Genomic DNA, 21,350 nt, shown 5'->3' on the forward strand with positions numbered 1-21,350 from the left:
GGATGCTTGCCATAGATGTAGGCGAAACGTCAGGAGAAAAATTGCCTCCAGAACATGGCCGTATAGCCCGGAAAAACCTACAACAACCCTATTATTGTATTGTCGAAGGCTTTCATGGCTGGAATCACTAGGTTCTTGTAGGTTTTTTCGGGCTATAGGGCCATGTTCTAGAGGCATTTCTCCTGACGTTTCGCCTGCATCTATGGCAAGCATCCTCAGAGGATGCTTGCCATAGATGCAGGCGAAACGTCAGGAGAAATGCCTCTAGAACATGGCCCTATAGCCCGAAAAAACCTACAAGAACCTAACCCTATTATTATTATGTTTACATTTATTTATACTATGCTTTTTTCTCTCCACAAAGGAAACACAAAGCTGGATGGCCATCTGTCGGCGGTGCTTTGATTGTGCTTTTCCTGCACAGCTGGGGTTGGACTAGATGGCCCGTGTGCTCTCATCCAACTCTATTATTATTCTGTGACCTGCATTCATTCTGCAGGGTAGATGCACCCCTTGACAGTGGAGGGGAAAATATATATATACTGAAAGCAAATGCATTTTAATAATAATAATAATAATAATAATAATAATAATAATAATAATAACTTGCAGCCAGACTACCTTAAACCCCACATCCTCTTTCTCTCTCTCTCTTTCTCTCAGTTTTGCTATTCCCTGCCTCTCCCACACTGCAATGTGTGCACAGTGCCTCTTGTCTCTTGCACAATCTCTGTTCCGACACCAAACAGCTGCTAGCTGCACCCTGCTTTTGCACCAGCTGCGGCATTCTGCACATGCTCAGAGGCTGCCTTGGGGGTCCCTTGCCAAATAAGGCAACCCCCCTTTTTTGGCTGATCCTGGTGGGCCCCATTTTCAAACGGGTAAGTGATGATGACGTGGATACTATCTGATGTTTACAAGAGCTCTATGGAGCCTGCTTGGTCTTTTTTTGATAAAGGAAGGAGAGCTTGGCCCCACATTTGCCAGTTGAATGAGACAAGTGTAGGGCTGACAGATGTTAGGGTCTGGCCAGTGTTTAGGTGGGAGATCTGGGTCTGAATTCTCCACTTAGCTACCCCTTCTATTCTGCCTTGGTCAGACCACACCTGGAATACCATGGAGATGTTGACAAGCTGGAATATGTCCAGAGAAGGGCGACTCAAATGATCAAGGATCCAGAGAACAAGCCCTATGAGGAGCGGCTTAAAGAGCTGGGCATGTTTAGCCTGCAGAAGAGAAGGCTGAGAGGAAACATGATGAGAACCATTTATAAATACGTGAGAGGAAGTCATAGGGAAGAGGGAGCAGGCTTGTTTTCTAATGCCCTGGAAACGAGGATGTGGAACAATGGCTTCAAACTATAGGAAAGAAAGGAGATTCCATCTGAACATTAGGAAGAACTTCCTAATTATGAGACTTGTTCAGCAATGGAACTCTCTGCCCTGGAGTGCCCAGGCTTTGAAACAGGCTGGATGGCCATCTGGTGGGGGTGCTTTGAATGCGATTTTCCTGCTTCTTGGTAGGATAGGGTTGGATTGGATGGCCCATGAGGTCTCTTCCAACTCTTGATTGTATGTTTCTATCTACACTGCTATATAAAATCCAGATTATCTGCTTTGAATTGGGTTTGTTTGTTGTTGTTTTTGTCGTGTCAGGAGCAACTTGAGAAACTGCAAGTCGCTTCTGGTGTGAGAGAATTGGCCATCTGCAAGGACGTTGCCCAGGGGACGCCTGGATGATTTGATGTTTTTATCATCCTTGTGGGAGGCTTCTCTCATGTCCCCGCATGAGGAGCTGGAGCTGATAGAGGGAGTTCATCCGCCTCTCCCCGGATTCGAACCTGTGACCTGTCGGTCTTCAGTCCTGCTGGCACAGGGCCACCGGGGGCTCCTTTGAATTGGGTGATACAGCAGTGCAGACTCATATAATCCAGTTCAAAGTAGATATGGCAGTGTAGATCCATGCTTAGCAACACGATTTTTGTTCCTGTGTCATAAATGACATTTCCTAATGGGTTCTATCATAAAAACATGGAAAAAGCTTATTCGACACTTTGTTTTTGTGGTCTGCCTAAAGCGTACAAATGGCATATGTTCATTAAGGAAAATTACAAATGCAGAGGAAATAATCGTACTATCCTCAGCCACAAAAACAAAGTTTCTGGAGTATTAAAAAAAACTACTTTCAAAGTTAAGTATTGCACAATTAAACAGGAAATAACACTTGACATTTTGTTACATAGTGTAATTTTTACTCTATAGATAAGTTTGGAATGCTTTCCCTTACTCCAGTGGTTCTCAACCTGGGGGTCGGGACCCCTGGGGGGGTCACGAGGGGGTTTCAGAGGGGTCACCAAAGACCATCCAAAAATATAGTATTTTCAGTTGGTCATAGGGGTTCCATGTGAAAGTTTGGCCCAATTCTATCATTGGTGGGGATCAGAATGATATTTGACTGTAGATGAACTATAAATCCCAGCAACTAAAACTCAAATGCCAAGGTCTATTTTCCCCAAACTCCACCAGTGTTCATTCACATTGGGCATGTTGAGTATTCATGGCTAGTTTGGTCCAGATCCATCATTGTTTGTGTCTACAGTGCTCTCTGGGTGTAGGTGAACTACAACTCCAAACCTCAAGGTCAATGCCCACCAAACCCTTCCAGTATTTTTCGTTGGTCATGAGAGTTCTGTGTGCCAAGTTTGGTTCAATTCCATCATTGGTGGAGTTCAGAATGCTCTTTGATTGTAGGTTAACTATAAATCCCAGCAACTACAACTCCCAAGTGACAAAATCAATCCCCTGCAACCCCACCAGTATTCAAATTTGGGCATATTGGGTATTTGTGCCAAATTTGGTCCAGTGAATGAAAATACATCCTGCATATCAGATATTTATATTATTATTCATAACAGTATCAAAATGACAGTTGTAAAGTAGCAACAAAAATAATATTTTGGTTGGGGGTCACCACAACATGATGAACCGTATTCAGGGGTCACAGCATTAGAAAGGTTGAGAACCACTGCCTTACTCTTCCTTAAATACAGTTACCTCTTAAGCTGCTCAGTTGTGGGACTGATCACAAACATAATTATTAACATATTGTCTTAATTAGAAATGTATCTGTTTTAGTGGCAATGACTGTAACCCAATCGAAACATTGTGCAAATTGTTTCTTTCAGTCTCTTTCTTTCTTTTTTTAATTAATTTTTATTAAGGGTTTTTAAGATGGGGGGTACATCCATAATATAGGAATCGATCAAATTAACAATTACATAAAAAAAAAGACAAATAGAGGAGGATGGGTATGGGGAGGGGTCTGGTAGGGAGTGGGGAGTGTAGGGACGGGGATGTGTGAAATATATGTGGGGGTTGGGGAATGGGTCGGGGGAGAGTCCTTGGTTTTGCCCCTTAAAACATTTTCAGTGTTATTGTTGTTGTTTTCTAGTCGTAAGTCATAGAATCATAGAATCAAAGAGTTGGAAGAGACCTCATGGGCCATCCAGTCCAACCCCCTGCCAAGAAGCAGGAATATTGCATTCAAATCACCCCTGACAGATGGCCATCCAGCCTCTGTTTAAAAGCTTCCTAAGAAGGAGCCTCCACCACACTCCGAGGCAGAGAGTTCCACTGCTGAATGGCTCTCACAGTCAGGAAGTTCTTCCTCATGTTCAGATGGAATCTCCTCTCTTGTAGTTTGAAGCCATTGTTCCGCGTCCTAGTCTCCAGGGAAGCAGAAAACAAGCTTGCTCCCTCCTCCCTGTGGCTTCCTCTCACATATTTATACATGGCTATCATATCTCCTCTCAGCCTTCTCTTCTTCAGGCTAAACATGCCCAGCTCCTTAAGCCGCTCCTCATAGGGCTTGTTCTCCAGACCCTTGATCATTTTAGTCGCCCTCCTCTAGACACATTCCAGCTTGTAAATATCTCTCTTGAATTGTGACTTAGTCTCGCGTATCTAAGTCTAGTTAATCTTGAAGTATTTTTTGATTGGAGACCAATCCGTCCTGACTATACCTTTCATCTGTTTGTCTTCCAATTGCTGTGTTAAAGAGTCCATGTTTATTATATCAAGAAGTTTGAGTGTCCATTCTTCCACTGTTGGTAACTCTACAATCTTCAATTTTCTTGCTAGCAGAATTCTTGCCGCCGTTGCCATGTGGAAGAATAGCTTATCTTTGTTTTTTCCGATTTCATAATCTAGAATTCCTAGAAGGTAATATTCGGCTTTCATTTCTATTCTTAAATCCAGGATCTTGCTTATAATTTTGTGGATCTCTTTCCAAAACTTTTAAACTTTTTTGCATGTCCACCATGAATGGAAAAAGGTGCCTTTCTTGCTTTGACATATTATAAGAATTATAAGAAATTCACAGATAATAAGGAATTGGAATAGAGAAATCACAAAATTCATCTGGGCAGGGAGGAAACCTAGGATAAAATTTATAAACATGGTTGAAAGTAAGGAAAAGGGTGGGCTAGGACTACCAGACCTCCAAGCATACCATGATGCCTGTGGTTTAATCTGGAGCAAAGAATGGGCCAACATGAATAGAACAAAAGATCTAGCTCTAGAAGGACACGATCTTAGAAGTGGGTGGAACGTATATATGTGGTACGCAGAGGCGGCCCTAGGTAATTTTCAACGGTAAGCAAACAGTATTTTGGCGCCCCCCCCCCCCAACCTATCATTGCTATATATTTTCTGTTTGTCGTGGGAGTTTTGTGTGCCATATTTGGTTCAATTCCATAATTGGTGGAGTTCAGAATGCTCTTTGATTGTAGGTGAACTATACATCCCAGTAACTACACTTGCCGCACTTACTCCCTTGCCTGGCCCGCTTTGGGTCCGGAGGCGTGCCTGAAGACCCCGGTGTGTGCACCAAAAGTCCCCTCTTCTCCTGACTTTCTCCTCAGCCATTGGGACCAAGAGAGAGAGAGAGAAAGAGAGGTGGAGATGCCCACCTTTCCTGAAGGTAGGCGCAAAAACAAAGGAGGGAGTGGAGGTGGGAGATACCTCCAGCCGGACTCGAAGTGGGCCAGTCGCAGCGGGTCCGCCCCTTGGCCCACCCGCGGATTGGGGAGAGGAGAGGAGGCGGGTGGAGCGCCGGGGGATCGGGAAAGGGAGCCGGTCATGGGGAAGGGATCGAACGCAGAGAACGATTGAGTGCCGGCTCTGCTTGCGCACCCGGTGGCCAGGTGGAGCAGGAACGAGAGGGGCGAGGCAAGGCTCAAGGGCCCAACCCCTTTGGGAAGAGGATCGCCCGGCAGTGAGACAAGAAAGCCAAGGCTTCCCCCGGACTGCTAGGGCTGTTGTGAGCTGAGGGGGCGCTCCTCAAGTGGCAGTCGAGGGGCATTTACAGAGGTGCCTCTGCGCCCCTGGCAAAAAAAAAGTGTTCTGCGACCGCTTACTTTGCGTAATGGACGAGCCGCCCCTGGTGGTACGCCAAAAGAAAGCTCAAGAAAAAATTCGGCAACCACTTCATAAGATCCTCATTGATCAAAATATGGGAAAAATACAAACCAACATTTTATCAAAAAAACACCTCTCTGGATCTCCCCTCTGGAAGCAACACAAAGAAGAGAATTAGGTTGGGAGAAATGGCCAAGGTACAAAGATATCCTAAAAAAGAACAACGACGGATTTTCCATGAAGACACTGGAAGAAATAAGAACAACATACGGGGAGATCTCGTGGTTCCAATACAGGCAGCTCATCGAAGCCCATAACAAATGTAAAAAATTAGGATTTGATAAAGGGGAAAATTATTGGGATAAGATTATGATTGGAGAAAAAAAGAAGATCACCAAACTTTATAAAATCATATTAAGCTGGACAACAGAAAAAAATAGAATAAATAAAATATATTTCAAAATGGACAGCAAATCTAGGCCATACTATTGGAACCACAGAGTGGGAAAAGATTTAGAAGGTTAAATTAAAATGGATAAATTCCTATGATCTGAGGGAAAACTGGCTAAAAATGATGTACTGGTGGTATATCACACCGAGTACATTGGCAAAATGCTATAGAAGCGTTTCTGAGACATGCTGGAAATGTCTTTCAGTCTCTTTCCATCGCACAACTTTTTGTTTGCTTTGTGGATGGCGACAACACTGCTATTGCTTTTGAGCCAAGGCCCAAATCCCATTAAAAAGGTGCCAAATCGGGTCGGCTCTTGGATGCTAAGCAGGGCCAGCCTTGGATAGTCCTTGGATGGGAGACCACCAATGAATCCCAGGCTGCATTTTGGCGGAAGGAACCAGCAAAAGTGCCTCTGGATATTCCTGGCCTAAGAAAAATCCAATAAAATAAATGCAGACACCAAGCCCTCCTTTCGAACACAGAGTTTCTCTTTCGCCTTTCTTTGGCTCAGCTTCGTTTTTTGTCTTGTGGTTGCTTTCATTTTCCTGTCTTGCAACTGGTGTAAAGTATCATAGCACAGAATGGAGGCACATTGCGCACTTTCTTTGGTGCAACCCCATTGCATGGGATTGTGGGCAGCATGGGCCTACCTTACAGGGTTGTTGTAAAGAGATGAGGTAATGTATTTGAGTGCTTGAAAACTATGTGTCTCCTTAATTCTCCTGTTATCTTGAACCTAGGTGGCCTTTCAGTTGCTTCTGGTTAACATTTAGTCACCCCAAAAAGCCTCAAAGAGTGCATCTACACTGCAGAACGAATGCAGTTCGAAGCCGCTTTAACTGCCATGACTTAGTGCTGTAGAGTTGTAGTTTTGCAAGGTCTTGAGCCTTCTCTGCTAATGAGTGTCAAAGTATTCCCAGGATTTCATAGCATTAAGCCAGGGCTGTTAAAGCAGTCAAACTGGGTTAATTTGACAGTGTAGATGCACCACTAACATGTGTCTTGGTCCTTTTCATGTCGCTGCTCCCAGGATCCCATAACATTGAGTCTTGTCTGTTAAAGCAATGTCAAACTGGGTTAATTTGACAGTGTAGATGCACCTCTAACGTTTGTCCTTGTCTTTTTCTTGTGGCTGCAGGTTCCTGGCGATGGAGTTTGCAGAGTTGATAAAGACCACCAAAGTGGACAATGTGGTCTTTTCGCATCCAGGGCTCGAACCTGTTGCAGGGACCCTCTGCATCACCAGCCATCACTTGCTTTTATCCGGAAGCCGGGAGGAAAACCAGATTGAGCTGTGGCTCCTCATCCGCAATGTGGACGCCATTGAGAAAAGGTGCGGAAAAGTTCCCTTGTTTTTTACCGAGTTCACTCCAGGCACAAAGGTGGCATCTACAATACAGAATGAACTCAGTTTGGCACCCCTTGAACTGCCTTGGCTCCATGTGACAAAATTATGAGATTTATAGTTCTACAAGGTCTTCTCTGCCAAACTACAACTCCCATGATTCCATTGCATGGAGCCAAGGCAATTCATGAGGTGCCAAACTTAATTCGTTCTATAGTGTGGATGTACCCAATGTTCCCCTGGATTAACAGCTTCCCAAAAGAGACTCGGGCTGGATCTACGCTGCCATGTGATCCATTATCTGATTCCAGATTATCTACCATGAACTGGATTATTTATTTATGATTTATTTATTTACAACATTTATTTGCTGCCCTTCTCACCCCGAAGGGGACTCAGAGCGGCTTACAAGATAGATAGATAGATAGATAGATAGATAGATAGATAGAGATATAGAGATATAGAGATATAGAGATAGAGATACACACACACACACACAATATATATATATATGAGTCTGCACCAAGCATGGGCAAACTTGGGCTCTCCAGGTGTTTTAGACTTCAGCTCCCACCCTAACAGCCTCAGATACTTTCCTTAAGTGGCTGAGTGGGGGAAAGGAAGGGGCCTGAAGCTGTTAGGAATTGTGGGAATTGGAGTCCAAAACATCTGGAGGGCTCAAGTTTGCCCATGCCTGGTCTACACTATCACATAATCCAGTTCAAAGCAGACAATCTGGGATCAGAAACTGGATTATATGGCAGTGTAGATAGGGCCTAGGTTTGCCTTTTACTTTCCTCCCAAAGATTCAGAATCCTGTAGTTGGAAGGGGCCCAAGAGGCCATCCAGTCTTACCCCCTTCTGCCAGGCAGGAAGACACAGCCAACAGATACCCACCCAACTGTTTAGAAACCTCAGAGAAGGAGACTCCATTGGACTCCAAGGTGGACACACATCCCACAGCTGGACAGCACTGACCATGAGGATGTTGGTCTGTCCTAATTTTTTAGTGGAAACTCTTTTCTTGAAATTTGAATCCTTTGCCATACTGCATCCTGTGGTCTCTAGAGCTGCAGAAGACAAGCTTGCCTCCTCTTCAAGGTGATCTCCTTTCAGATATTGAAACACAATGATCATGTCCCCTTCTTCCACCTCCACCTCCTCCTCCTCCTCTACCACCACCTTCTCCTCTTAATCTTCCTCCTCCTACTCTTCTTCTTCCTCCCCTTCTTCTTCTTCTTGCCCTCCCCCCATCTTTATTTCTCCTTTAATTGCCAGGCTTGCAAACGCTTCGTGCTCCCTGACTCTCAAATGCAAAGACTTGAAGGTGCTGTACCTGGAGATCCCTGGGATGGAGGAATGTCTCAATGTAGCCAGCTCCATTGAGGTTAGTAGAAAACGTCCTCAGAACCCGGGCCATACAATACCAGCAGAATGCCCTGTGAGCACATGCAGAGTGCTGGTCATGGTTGCAGCCCAATCCACACGTGGAGAACCTAAGTCTGGAACCTCGCCTTAAGGCATACATAGGACTACTGTGGCTGCCCAGGGATTGCTGAACAGCTGATCCCATCAGCCTTGGAGAGCAGAACCAATAATAATAATAATAATAATAATAATAATAATAATAATAATAGATCTGCACACATTATTCGCCGATACATCACATAGTCCTAGACACTTGGGAAGTGTCCAACGTGTGATCCAATACAACAACCAGCATGGTGATCTTATTTGCTGTGTACTACTCTTGTTGTGTTTATAATAATAATAATAATAATAATTATTATTATTATTATTATTACTTCAAGATCTAACTGCAAAGACTTTGGCACAAGCCAATCATAATAATCATAATTTTTACCCACCTCACAGGTCGAGTTGGATAACAAATAAAATTCTACGAGATGTTTGCACTCCAAGAATATATAATTCCAATTGTGCCTTATGAAATATTTTTGTTCTGGTTCTAGAAACAAGGCCAAAATGGAAAGTTGTGTTCTATTTGGGGAATGAGGGAAGGGAGGGGTGTACGAATGAACCCCGCCAGGCACATTGGGCAAGATGTTGTTATTATTATTATTATTATTATTATTACCAATTATTATTACCAATTATTATATTTACTATTGCTTGCTGTTATTACTATTATAACCAAATATTATAACTACTACTACTACTTGTTGTTGGTGTTGTTATTAATATTATTATTGTTGTTATTGTTATTATTAGGCAACGGGATCTTCTGCCATTTGCCCCTTTCCCTGCCCAGGCCAAGGAAACTTCTGCTAGCTTGGTGCATTTCCATAGCTCATTGCTATAGTATCCTGGGAATTGCTGTTTGCCCTCTTAAAGACATAGTGGAACTTTGATTCCCATGGTCCCATAGCATTGATAGTTGTTAATATGGAATCCAAATGCATTCATTCGTTAGTGTAGTTTGGATTTTTAAGACCATTGCTTTTAGGGCCCCCTGAATGGTTTTGGGATAGATATTGGTTGGGCAGTGCCCTCTTTGCTCCCCAAATGGACGACCAATGTACTAAGAAGCTCCATCATTGGTGCCACCCAGTAGCACAGTGGGTTAAACCCTTGTGCTGGCAGGACTGAAGACCGACAGGTTGTAGGTTCGAATCTGAGGGGAGTGCAGATGAGCTCCCTCTGTCAGCTTCAGCTCCCCATGCAGGGACATGAGAGAAGCCTCCCACGGGGATGGTAAAACATCAAAATATCCAGGCGTCGCCTGGGCAACATCCTTGCAGACGGCCAATTCTCTCACACCAGAAGCGACTTGCAGTTTCTCAAGTTGCTTCTGACACACACACACACAAAATGGCAAGCTGCCCACATTGTGCTCTTTACTTCCCACAGGCCCTCTCCTCAGTGGAATCGGTGATGATGATGTACCCCTTCTTCTACAGACCCCAAAGCATGAGGCTGGAAAGCAGGGGGAAGCAGCCCCATGCCCTGGAAAAATACTACCAGCAAATAGCTTGTCATGTGAGTAGCAAGGTTGAGAATGGATGGAGATATCACTCTCTATATTGGCCAAAAGTGTGGCCTTTGTGCTTTAAACCTCCAGGTTCCATCCTGAGCTAAGGACATCTCTTCCAAATTATACTATTCAGCTCCTTCACAGACATAACAATGAAATGTACTGATGAAGGGCACTTGGCTCCAAAGCAGTCCATCAGAAAGGGGTCGAAAGGGATCTAGGAATCTTGGGCAGATCTCCAGAGAAGAAGATAGATAGATAGATGATAGATAGATAGATAGATAGATAGATAGAGAGATAGATAGAGAGATAGAATCCTAGTTGGAAGGGACCCCCCCCAGTCCAACCCCTTTCTGTCAAGCAGGAAGACACAATCAAAGCCCTTCCGACAAATGACCATCTAGCCTCTGCTTAAAAGCCTCCTGAGAAGGAGATGGGTCAGTGGTTCTCAACCTGTGGGTCCCCAGGTGTTTTGGCCTACAACTCCCAGAAATCCTAGCCAGTTTACCAACTTAGGGTTTCTAGGAGCTGAAGGCCAAAACATCTGGGGACCCACAGGTTGAAAACCACTGAGATAGATAGATCCATAGAATCCTAGAGTTGGAAGGGACCCCCAAAGGACATCTATTCCAACCCCCTTCTGCCAGGCAAGAATAGCACAATCAAAGCACTCCCCACAGATGACCATCCCACCTCTGCTTGAAGACCTCCAGAGAAAGAGAGAGAGAGAGAGATCCATAAAATCCTAGAATTGGAAAGGACCCCCAAAGGACATTCAGTACCGTATCTCAATCATATCTATCTACCTATGGCCGAATGGCCATCTGTCAGGAGGGCTTTGATTGTGTCTTCCTGCCTGGCCGAAGCGAGAACCTTGGGTTCTCCTCCAACTCTAAGATAGTATGATATACTTACTGTATGTCTCTCTCAGTCCTCCCTGTCTAACTATCTATCTATCTAATCTATCTAAATTGGATCTATCGATCTATGGCTGAATGGCCATCTGTCGAGAGGGCTTTGATTGTGTCTTCCTGCCTGGCCGAAGCAGGTTGAATCGGATGGCCCTTGGAGTCTCCTCCAGTTCTAAGATTGTCTGATATACTTACCCTACAACAACAATAACAACAACAACAATATTTTATATTCCATTATACTTACCATATGTCTCTCTCAGGCATATCTATCTATCTATCTATCTATCTATCTATCTATCTATCTAATCTATCTCAATCATATCTATCTATCTATCTATCTATCTCAGGCAGAATGGCCATCTGTCGGGAGGGCTTTGATTGTGCCTTCCTGCCTGGCAGAAGGGGGTTTGGACTGAATGGCCCTTGGGAGCTCCTCCAGCTCAATCCTTATATGATTCTGAGCTCTAGAATTTCAATTTCCAATATAGAACTCCATCATAGTCCAGAAAGCCCTCCCACCTCCTACAATGGAAGCCTTAGCCTTTGCGTACCATCTCCAAAGCTCTCTCCTTGACCTGACCCTGCAAGAAAGAAAGAAAGAAACAAACAAAGAAAGAAAGAGGCTGATGTGGACCCATTTCTCAGACAGGCACCTGGAGGCTAAGTGATGTCAATGAGGATTTTGAGGCCTGCCCTTCGTATCCCACCTTAGTGGTGGTGCCCTCTTCGGTGGATGATGCTGCCCTTAGGAAGAGTGCCCGTTTCCGCCAAGGCGGACGGTTTCCAGTCCTGAGTTATTACCACAAGAAGAATGGCACTGTAAGTATTCATTCTGTGCTCATTTTCTGGAGGTCTTCCCTGCATCCATTTTCGCACATCCAAGATGTCCCTGCATCTTCTTGCATGCTCAAAAATACCCACAAAGTACATTGTAGTATGTAACACAATTTTGGTTCCTGGGTTATAAATGTCATTTCCTAATGGGTTCTATCATAAAACATGGGAAACGTTTATTAAACTGCAAAAACTTTTGTCTTTGCAGGAGAGACGTTATCCTGCATCACATTTTGCTATAGTTTTTCAATGAATAACTCATCGAGTCTTAACCAATTCAACGTAGTTTATGGCTGCTGCAAAAACGAAGTTTCTGGAGTATAATAAATACTTCCAAAAAACCACACAATTAAACAGAAAACAGAGTATTGGGTGACTCCTCACCATGAACAACTTCAAAACCTTGGATCAGTTCTGTAATGTTCAGACTAGCAATGGTGTGGGTTCCCAGTGGTTTTGTATGGAAGGAGCTGCCCCCTCTTCCTGGTGTCCCTCTTTTCACTCTTTTTGCCTGGGCAGGTGATGCTCCGCAGCAGCCAGCCCTTGGTGGGGCCACACCGGAAGCGCTGCCCAGAAGACGAGGGGCTGCTGGACGCAGCATTGGATGGAAGGAGCCGCGGTTTCGTCCTGGACACCCGCTCGGCTCAAGCAGCCAAACAGGCCAAGATGATGGGGGGTGGCACCGAGCACCGGAGCGCCTACACCGGGTGGAAGCGGATGCACAGGGCCCTGGACAGGTTGGGCACAGACCCCCTGCGCTTGGTCCCCATTACTTTGGGGGGGGGGTGCTCCTTCTGAGCCTAAAAGAGCAAGCGGAGTGGGAGGCCCTTTCCTTCCTTTCCTTCCATCCTTTCATTTCCTTGGATTTCTCCATTGGCTTCCTTCTCTTGCTTTCATTCCCTCTTCCTTCCCTCCTTTCCTTACTTTAATTCCTTCATTTGCTTCTCTCTCATCTTTCCCTTCCCTCCTTTCATTTACCTTTCTATTGATTCCTTCATTTGCTTCCCTCTCTTCTTTTCCTTCCATCCTTTCCTCTCCTTCCTTTGAAGCCATCATTTGCTCCACTCCCTTCCTTTACTTCCATCCTTTTATTTCCTTTCCTTCCTTTGATTTCTTCGTTTCCCTCTATTCATTTCCTTTCCCTTTCCTTCTTTAGCTTCCCACTCATCCTCCCTCTCTTCCTTCCCTTTCTTTCCATCCTTTCCTTTGATTTCTTCACTTTCCTCCATTTATTTTCTTTTTTCCCTTAGTTTCTCACTCTTTCCTACCTTTCATTCTCTCTCTTCCTTCTTTCCTTCCTTTGATTCCTTCACTTGCTTGTTTCTTCCTTCCCTTCGATTCCTTCATTTGCTTCCATTTCCTCCTTCCCTTCCCTCTTTTGATTGTTTCATCTCCTTCCTTCTCTTCCTTTCCTTCCATCCTTTTATCTCCTTTCTTTCCTTTGAATCCTTCCTTTCCTCCCCTCTTCCTTTCCTTCCTTCCATCCTCCCCTTTCCTCCCTCTGTCCTTTCCTATCCTTTCCCTCCCCTCATTCATTCCTCCCTCTCTCTTTCTCTGGATGCATCCACACTGCCGAATGAATGCGGGAAGAGAGGATAGAAACTGAGACATTTTAAAGGCAGCTGGAAAAGCAGGATGGCAAGGGATCAAACAGGAAGGGATTGCCATTTTCAGTAGCATTATGATAGGCCTCATGGAGTGCAATTCTAGTTTGAGAAGGGGGCAAACCGTGAAAAGCTCCAAGACTACCCAAAAGAGCAAAATTGCCACCCTAAGATTTTAGGCCTGTGGTGGATTGGAAACATCTACAGATCCTGCAGAAGGGGTGCATTGATTGCTGTTGTTATCTCTTTGCTTCCCACTGGACAGAGGCCGCCCCCTCCAGGAAAGCTTCGTCAAAGTGGTGGAGACTTGCAATGACCCCTCGCTGACCATGGACCGCTGGCTCAGCAAGCTGGAGGCCTCCAAATGGCTGGCCCACGTCAAGGAGTCCCTCGGTGCCGCTTGCCTCGCTGCTCAGTGCATGGACAGGTGCGTTTCCCACCTGCTTTCTTCCACATTGCAGAGTTAGCTGCATCCTGCCACATCCTGGGATTTGTAGTTTAGGGAGGCACTAGAGTTCTGTGGGACAGAATAGTTCAGGAGAGTTCCATAAGTGGGAATGATGTGGCTTCCTTGCAGGGAGGAAGCCTGTGTCCTGGTGCATGGAGCCGAGGGGATGGATGCAACCCTGTTGGTGACTGCTCTGGCCCAGGTCATCCTGGACCCTGACCGCAGGACGATGGTCGGATTCCAGGAGCTGCTGGAGCAGGAATGGATACAGGTACCGTAGGCCCACTTGTTACACTACATTAGCTGGGAAATACTGGGAGCTGGAATCCAGAAAGGAAGCGTTTCCAAGTCCTGATTTTAGCTTCAAAAACATTCATAACAAAAGCAGGATTTGGGGAGTCCAGAAGACCATTTTTTCCCAAGCACCTTCTTTATTGCACAACTTTGCTTTCCAAGTCCCCAGATAACCCATGGTCATGCTGTAGATAAAATTCTGGAATATTCCACTCAACCAATTTTAAACACACCATCTATTTGTATTTTAATATATGCACTTGTATTTCAATCCTTTGCATTTTAATATATGTACATATTTTGTGGTGGCATGTTTTAATGTATGGATTTTGTGCTATGTATTTTATGGTGATGTGTTTTAATTGTGTTGTGCCCCAAGTGGAGCCATGAGGAGAAATGGGTATCCTCCTCCTCCTCCTCCTCCTCCTCCTCCTCCTCCTCTTCCTCATCATCTGATCAATTATCCCATCGTCTCTTGTTGTTGTTATTAATTGGCCATAAATTTTCCAACACGAAGGGCTAGCACACTTTAATCTTATCCATTATCCCATTGCCCCTTGTTGTTGTTATTATTTAGCCATACATTTTCCAATCAGGAGCACCATTTAATCTTGTCCATTATCCCATTGTCCCTTGTTGTCATTGTTTTTGTTGTTATTTAGCCATACATTTTCCAATCAGGAGCACCATTTAATCTTGTCCATTATCCCATTGTCCCTTGCTATTGTTTTTGTTGTTGTTAGGCCATATGTTTTCCAACCAGGAGGGCTAGCATCCTTTAATGTTCTCCATTACCCCATTGTCTATTACTACTACTACTACTACTACTACTACTACTACATCTTCTCTTTTACCCTATTGCCCTTTGCTTCCTTGCAGGCCGGGCACCCCTTCCACCTCCGCTGTGCCCACGCGGCCTATTCTCACGCCCGACTCAAGCAGGAGTCCCCCATGTTCCTCCTGTTCCTGGACTGCGTCTGGCAATTGGGGCGGCAGTTCCCCTTGTCACTGGAGTTCAACGAAGCTTTCCTGCTGGTGCTTTTTGAGCACAGCTACGCCTCACCGTACGGGACCTTCTTGTGCAACAACGAGAAAGAAAGGTGAGGTTGAGATTGGAAGAATAGGATGGAACCACAAAACACAAATAAGAAAGAAAATGGGAATTACTTGCAGAAGGGGGAGACCTTCATTAAAACATCTACCAGTTAAGTCAGTTACAGTGTCATAATTTAGGCTAAAGAATAGTTTTAAGCTTTGCTCTCTCAAATGCTCTTCTTCTGTCTTAGAGGAGTCCCTAGCACAAGGCCATAAGGACATGTATAGGCAACCACAGTTGCCATGTTGGAGATAGCAACCTTCTCAAGCCTCCTCTATTTGATGTTTGTCTGTTTATAATGTGTCGTTTTATTTCCTGAAGTGTATGTCTTCTTTGGTTTGCAGTTTCCTTAGCTCTATGTACTTGAGGCAGTGGGAGGGGCTGCAGACCACATGACTGTTTAGAACAGGGGTCCTCAAACTTTTTAAACAGAGGGCCAGGTCACAGTCCCTCAAAGTGTTGGACAGCCGGATTATAATTTGAAAAAAACATGAATGAATTCCTATGTACACTGCACATATCTTATATGTAGTGCTAATAACACTTAAAAACAATACAATAATTAAAATGAAGAACAATTTTAACAAATATAAACTTATTAGTATTTCATTGGGAAGTGTGGGTCTGCTTTTGGCTCATGAGATAGGATTGTTGTTGTTGTTGTTGTTGTGTGCTTTTAAGTCATTTCAGACCTAGGTTGACCCTGAGTGAGGGCCGGGTAAATGACCTTGGAGGGCCGTATTCGGCCCCTGGGCTATAGTTTGAGGACCCTGGTTTAGAATGTAATTTAAACATGATGACAGTTGAGGAATGACAGTTGAGCCTTGAGTCAGTTAGAAGTCAATGTTAGAAGTTAGAAACCGGTTAAGCCTTGAGTCAACTTGAGTACAGAAGTCTTTTTTTCCAGTTAGATGTCACTGTAGGAAGTTAGAAAACTTTGTTGAGACTTGAATTCATTGAAAGTAGACTTATGGGAAAAAAAAAACCCAATAAAGGAACACCTCTATAACTCTGTTACCCAATAGGTTATGATCCTAACAGGTCATCATCCTTATCACAAGATGTTAGATTTCTTTTCACAAAATGCCATGTGAAAAGAAATCTAACATTTAGGGTCAGTGTAGGGTGCTTAGGAGCCACACACACAAAAAAATTGGAGTTCCTATGCAGCCCCATGCATCCTACACCCGTTCTCAAAATATCTAATGTAAATATGCTCATTGAAAAGGTTTCATGACACTTTAGTGCCACTCACCACTGCTGCCAGGTCTCATTAATCCTATTCTCCCCAAGTTACACTTCATACTGTGTTTCACCACTGGATGTTGCTGAGTGTGTGACATGACCAAGGTGACCCATTGGCTTTCCATGGCTGGGCAGGGATTCGAAGCCTGGTTTCCTAGTCCAACACTCAACATCTGATTCAGTGGGGTAGCATCTCTATATCAGAATGGTTTACCTTTAGATCAGGAGGCTTTTAAGTTTTAAATATTTTTTATTAAATACATTTTCTCTTTTGCTTATACATAAAACCAAGGTGGGGGGCGGGTAGGGTGGTGTATGGCCAAATGTATGCATAGAGTTTCAAATTTGGGAAGGAAGGGGCAAGGGGAAGGGGAGGGTGTGTGTGGAGGGGGATAGGGGGGGTGAGGTGTGTGGGGGGGGGTTCTGTCGGCTTCCAATCTTCTTCTCCATTTATCCTCTGCTCTTCTGTTTCATTTTGCCTGTAGAAAATCTTTCTACTCCACTTCTATCGTAATCTTGATGTTTCCTTTCTTCTAATTCCTATCTCTTCTATATTGCTTTCCTATGTCATACTATTCCTTTCTTTTTATTAATTTTTCAGTCTGCTTTCTTTGGTGAAAAAGTCATCCACCAATTTCCAATTTGTTTTTGTAATTGGTCTACCATAAGATTCTTTTAGGGCAAACGTTAGTTTGTCTGCGCCCTTAATTTCTTGGATTTTATTTAGCCATCCTTCTTTCGTTGCGAGTTCACTTTGCTTCCATTTTTTTGCTATTACCATTCTCGCTGCAGTAGAGAGGTATGTAAATAAGATATCGTTATTTCGGTCCCTTTCCAGTTCTTCATCTGCTAGTCCTAACAGAAAATGTTCTGGTTTTAGCAGGATCTTTGTTTTAAATATCTTCTCACGTGTCTCCTGTACCATCTTCCAGAAGGTCTTCATCTTAGGGCAAGTCCACCAGGCGTGGAAGAATGTTCCGACCTGCATGTCACATTTCCAACATTTATTTTGGGAATTTCTGTACATTACGCTTAGTTTTTGAGGGGTCATGTACCATCTATATATCATCTTGATCAGGTTTTCCTTTAAGCCTGTCGAGTAGGTATATTTGATCTTTTTAGTCCATAACTTCTCCCATTCATTCAGTTTTATCTCTCTTCCGATGTTTGAGGCTTTTAAGTTTTAGAGCTGATTGAAAGTGACCTAACATTGGCTCTGCAGGAAGCTCTGTGACGTGGAAGGCAAGACCCACTCCCTTTGGCCCTGGATCCACAGCGAAAGGCAGAAGTTCCTGAACCCACTGTTTGCCCCCAACCCCTTGGTCATCTGGCCTTCCGTGGAGCCCCAGAGCATCCTCCTCTGGCAAGGTAGTGTTCGAACCCACACTCTCCTTTACCTTTTGGTGCCATTGTCCACAATACAGAATCACAGCAGTATCATTTGGACTTAAGAGAAAAATGGCCAAGGAAGCTGAGGAGAACTCAATTTAGCATTTCCTTGGAAAGGGAGACTTCTAAAGATCCCTTCTGTGAATGTATAAGGGGGCTTTCTTTTCTCTGAAGCCCTCTAAGGGGCTGGGCTCCTGTGTTTGGAGTGATGGAAAAGGAAGTGAGGGTTGGGTTGAGGATGGGGCTAAAGGTGAGTTTGGTGGGAAGAATTGAGGCGGCCAGAACTACTGGGGGAAAGTTACTTATGGGGTCTTAGCGGATGGTTTATGGGAATTGCGGTCCAAAAAAAGTAATTTCCCATTGACAAGCTGGAATGTCTCCAGAGGAAGGCGACTCAAATGATCAAGGGTCTGGAGAACAAACCCAATGAGGAGCGGCTTAAAGAGCTGGGCATGTTTAGCCTTCAGAAGAGAAGGCTGAGAGGAGACAAGATGGCCATGTATAAATGTGAGTGGAACTCATAGGGAAGATGGAGTAAGCTTGTTTTCTGCTGCCCTGGAGACTAGGTCTTCAAACTACGGGAAAGGAGATTCCACCTGAACATTAGGAATTACTTCCCAACTGTGAGAGCTGTTCAGCAATGGAACTCTCCGTTCCGGAGTGTGGTGGAGGCTCCTTCTTTGGAGGCTTTTAAGCACGGGCTGGATGGCCATCTGTCAAGGGTGCTCTGAATGTGATTTTCCTGCTTTTTGGCAGGGGGTTGGACTGGATGGCCCACAATTCTATGATTCTAAGGAAGGCTGCAGTCAATTCTAATTTTGGAATGCTAAACCTCAAACCCAATGAATGCTTACCTCACCCAATATTGTTCTTGAAGGCTTAGGAGGAATCAGACCCTTGGTCCATCTCTCACAGTATTTCTAACTGGGAGATGTAAGGTTTTTGGTGAGATTCTTTCCTGTCTTTACCTTTATTCTGCATCGGAGAGCCCTGAGAAATCTCATCACATTCTTGTTGACTCTCAAGATAGTCACACTATGTAGTTACAGCAGTTTGATACTGCTTTAACTTCCATGGCTCCACCCAGTGGAGTTGGGTGAAGCATGGAGAACGGTCTGCTACAAAACTCTGGTGCTACATGGTCAACTTGCAGGTTTTAACTTTTGCAGATTGGATTATTTGAACAAGATTTGTGCCTCTAACAGCTGTGTTTCCTGTAGGTTTGTTCCTCCGCTGGGTGCGTTCTTCCCATTACATAGATGAAGCATGGACAGAAATCCAGAAAATAGCAAATCACAAAGCCTACCCACAACATCTGAGTGGGGCAGCATCAACACAAACTGAAGCACAAACCCTTTCAGAAGCAGAAACAAAGGCTCATCGATGAACTCACCTGGCCTGCACTTTCTCCCAGATTTTGAGAATAAGGAACTACCAAGGGGAGCAAAAGCTTTGCACTTGATGCTGGCCACAAACAGTGAACACAACTGTGGTGTGCAATGTATATGTGTGTGTGTTGGGAAGAGACGCAAAGCGTTACAGACTCTTGTCTTTAAACTGTTACAATGAAAATGAAAAGTGGTATGTTGGTTAAAGCCCCCACACCATTTTTTTTTATTAGTCCATTTACCAAAATATTTCTATCAATGGAACCAAGCAGTAAAGGACAAAAGGGTGGGGTGCATTTCTCCAAGAAAATTAGAGAATATTAGGGATTGCGGTAGCACAATGGGTTAAAAACTGCTAGTTGCAGGAAATCTGTTGACCAAAAGATCGGCAGTTCAAAGCCGCGAGTTGGGGTGAGCTCCCAATTGTCAGCCCCAGCTTCTGCCAATCTAGTAGGGTTTTTTTTAATGTCAGGAGCAACTTGAGAAACTGCAAGTTGCTTCTGGTGTGAGAGAATTGGCTGTGTGCAGGACATTGCTCAGGGAGTGCCTGGATGTTTTACCATCCTGTGGTAGGTTTCTCTCATGTCTCCACATGAGAAGCTGAAGCTGATAGAGAGTTCACCCCGCTTCCCTGGATGCGAACTGCAGACCTTTCGGTCAGCAGTCCTGCCAGCACAAAGGTCTAACCCATTGTGCCACTGGTGGCTCTTAACCTAGCAGTTCGAAAGCATGCAGTGTGAGTAGATCAATAGGGACCACCTCAGCGGGAAGGTAAAAGGGCGCCCTATGCAGATATGCCAGCAACACAATCAGGGATGTCTATGGACAACAGGCTCCTTGACACAGAAAAATGGTACAAGAGCGCTTCCACTTGGCCAAAGTTGAGCATCACCTCCAGATGCCAGAGATGGAAAAAGGGGAAGGCCTGTGTCCGTGTTGTATGTCTTTGTTCACTGTGTGTAAAAGACATTGAATGTTTGCTTCATATGTGTATATTGTAATCCTCTCTGAGTCCCTCCGGGAAGATAAAGTGGAAAATAAATAAAGTGTATTATTATTATTATTTGAAACACACCAAGATGAGTCCACAGCAGACACTCTGCTGGCTGTTGTATTGGATCACACGTCGGACACTTCCCAAGAGTCTAGGACTGTGTGATGTATCTGCGAATAATGCGTGCAGATCCCAGTAAGGTGGCCTCCTGCAGCTGGTAATTTTGTCAGCACCAATTGTGTTTAAGTGCAGGCCAAGGTCTTTAGGCACTGCACCCAGTGTGCCGATCACCACTGGGACCACCTTGACTGGCTTGGGCCAGAGCCTTTGCAGTTCGATCTTTAAATCCTCATATTGTGTCAGCTTTTCCAGTTGTTTCTCTTAAATCCTGCTGTCACCTGGGATTGCAACATCAACAATCCATACTTTTTTTTAACACGATCGTGAGGTCAGGAGTATTGTGCTCCAAAACTCTGTCTGTCTGAATCCGGAAGTCCCAGATTATTATTATTATTAGAAACACAACAAGATGAGTCCTCAGCAGACACTCTGCTGGCTGTATTGGATCACACGTCGGACACTTCCCAAGTGTTTAGGACTGTGTGATGTATTGGCGAATAATGCGTGCAGATCCCAGTAAGGCGGCCTTCTGCAGCTGGCAGATGGTAATTTTGTCAGCGCCAATTGTGTTTAAGTGCAGGCCAAGGTCTTTAGGCACTGCACCCAGTGTGCCGATCATTACTGGGACCACCTTGACTGACTTGTGCCAGAGCCTTTGCAGTTCGATCTTTAAATCCTCATATCATGTCAGCTATTATTATTATTATTACACTATATAACAAAATTTGAAAACAATTCTGTTCCTGGTTTGAAAGTGTTATTCCTACTTAATTGTGCAGTACTTTGCAAGTAGTTGCTGTACTCCAGAAACTT

At 44.3% G+C, this 21,350-nt stretch overlaps 1 protein-coding gene across 1 annotated transcript; it reads left to right on the forward strand.

Annotated features, from left to right (window-relative positions):
- The first annotated feature begins 647 nt into the window (after window positions 1–647).
- LOC132780428 (myotubularin-related protein 9-like) lies at window positions 648–20,065 on the forward strand. Its single transcript, XM_060784139.2, has 11 exons — window positions 648–881; window positions 7,010–7,204; window positions 8,495–8,603; window positions 10,088–10,216; window positions 11,771–11,944; window positions 12,479–12,696; window positions 13,829–13,990; window positions 14,141–14,282; window positions 15,185–15,405; window positions 17,869–18,014; window positions 19,256–20,065. Exons 2-11 carry the CDS (start codon window positions 7,020–7,022, stop codon window positions 19,420–19,422), a joined length of 1,653 nt encoding a protein of 550 aa, XP_060640122.2. The 5' UTR covers window positions 648–881; window positions 7,010–7,019; the 3' UTR covers window positions 19,423–20,065.
- Window positions 20,066–21,350: the final 1,285 nt, after the last annotated feature.

The sequence above is a fragment of the Anolis sagrei genome, chromosome X (assembly GCF_037176765.1).
Source record: "Anolis sagrei isolate rAnoSag1 chromosome X, rAnoSag1.mat, whole genome shotgun sequence".
Classification (NCBI taxonomy): Eukaryota; Metazoa; Chordata; class Lepidosauria; order Squamata; family Dactyloidae; genus Anolis; species Anolis sagrei.

Bases quoted from the DNA above. Each gene is read 5' to 3' on its own strand.
- LOC132780428 (XM_060784139.2), top strand. From the start codon at position 7,020: ATGGAGTTTGCAGAGTTGATAAAGACCACCAAAGTGGACAATGTGGTC. The intron at 11,945-12,478 runs GTAAGTATTCAT...TTGCCTGGGCAG, and splicing joins ACCACAAGAAGAATGGCACT to GTGATGCTCCGCAGCAGCCA. The intron at 12,697-13,828 runs GTTGGGCACAGA...CCCACTGGACAG, and splicing joins ATGCACAGGGCCCTGGACAG to AGGCCGCCCCCTCCAGGAAA.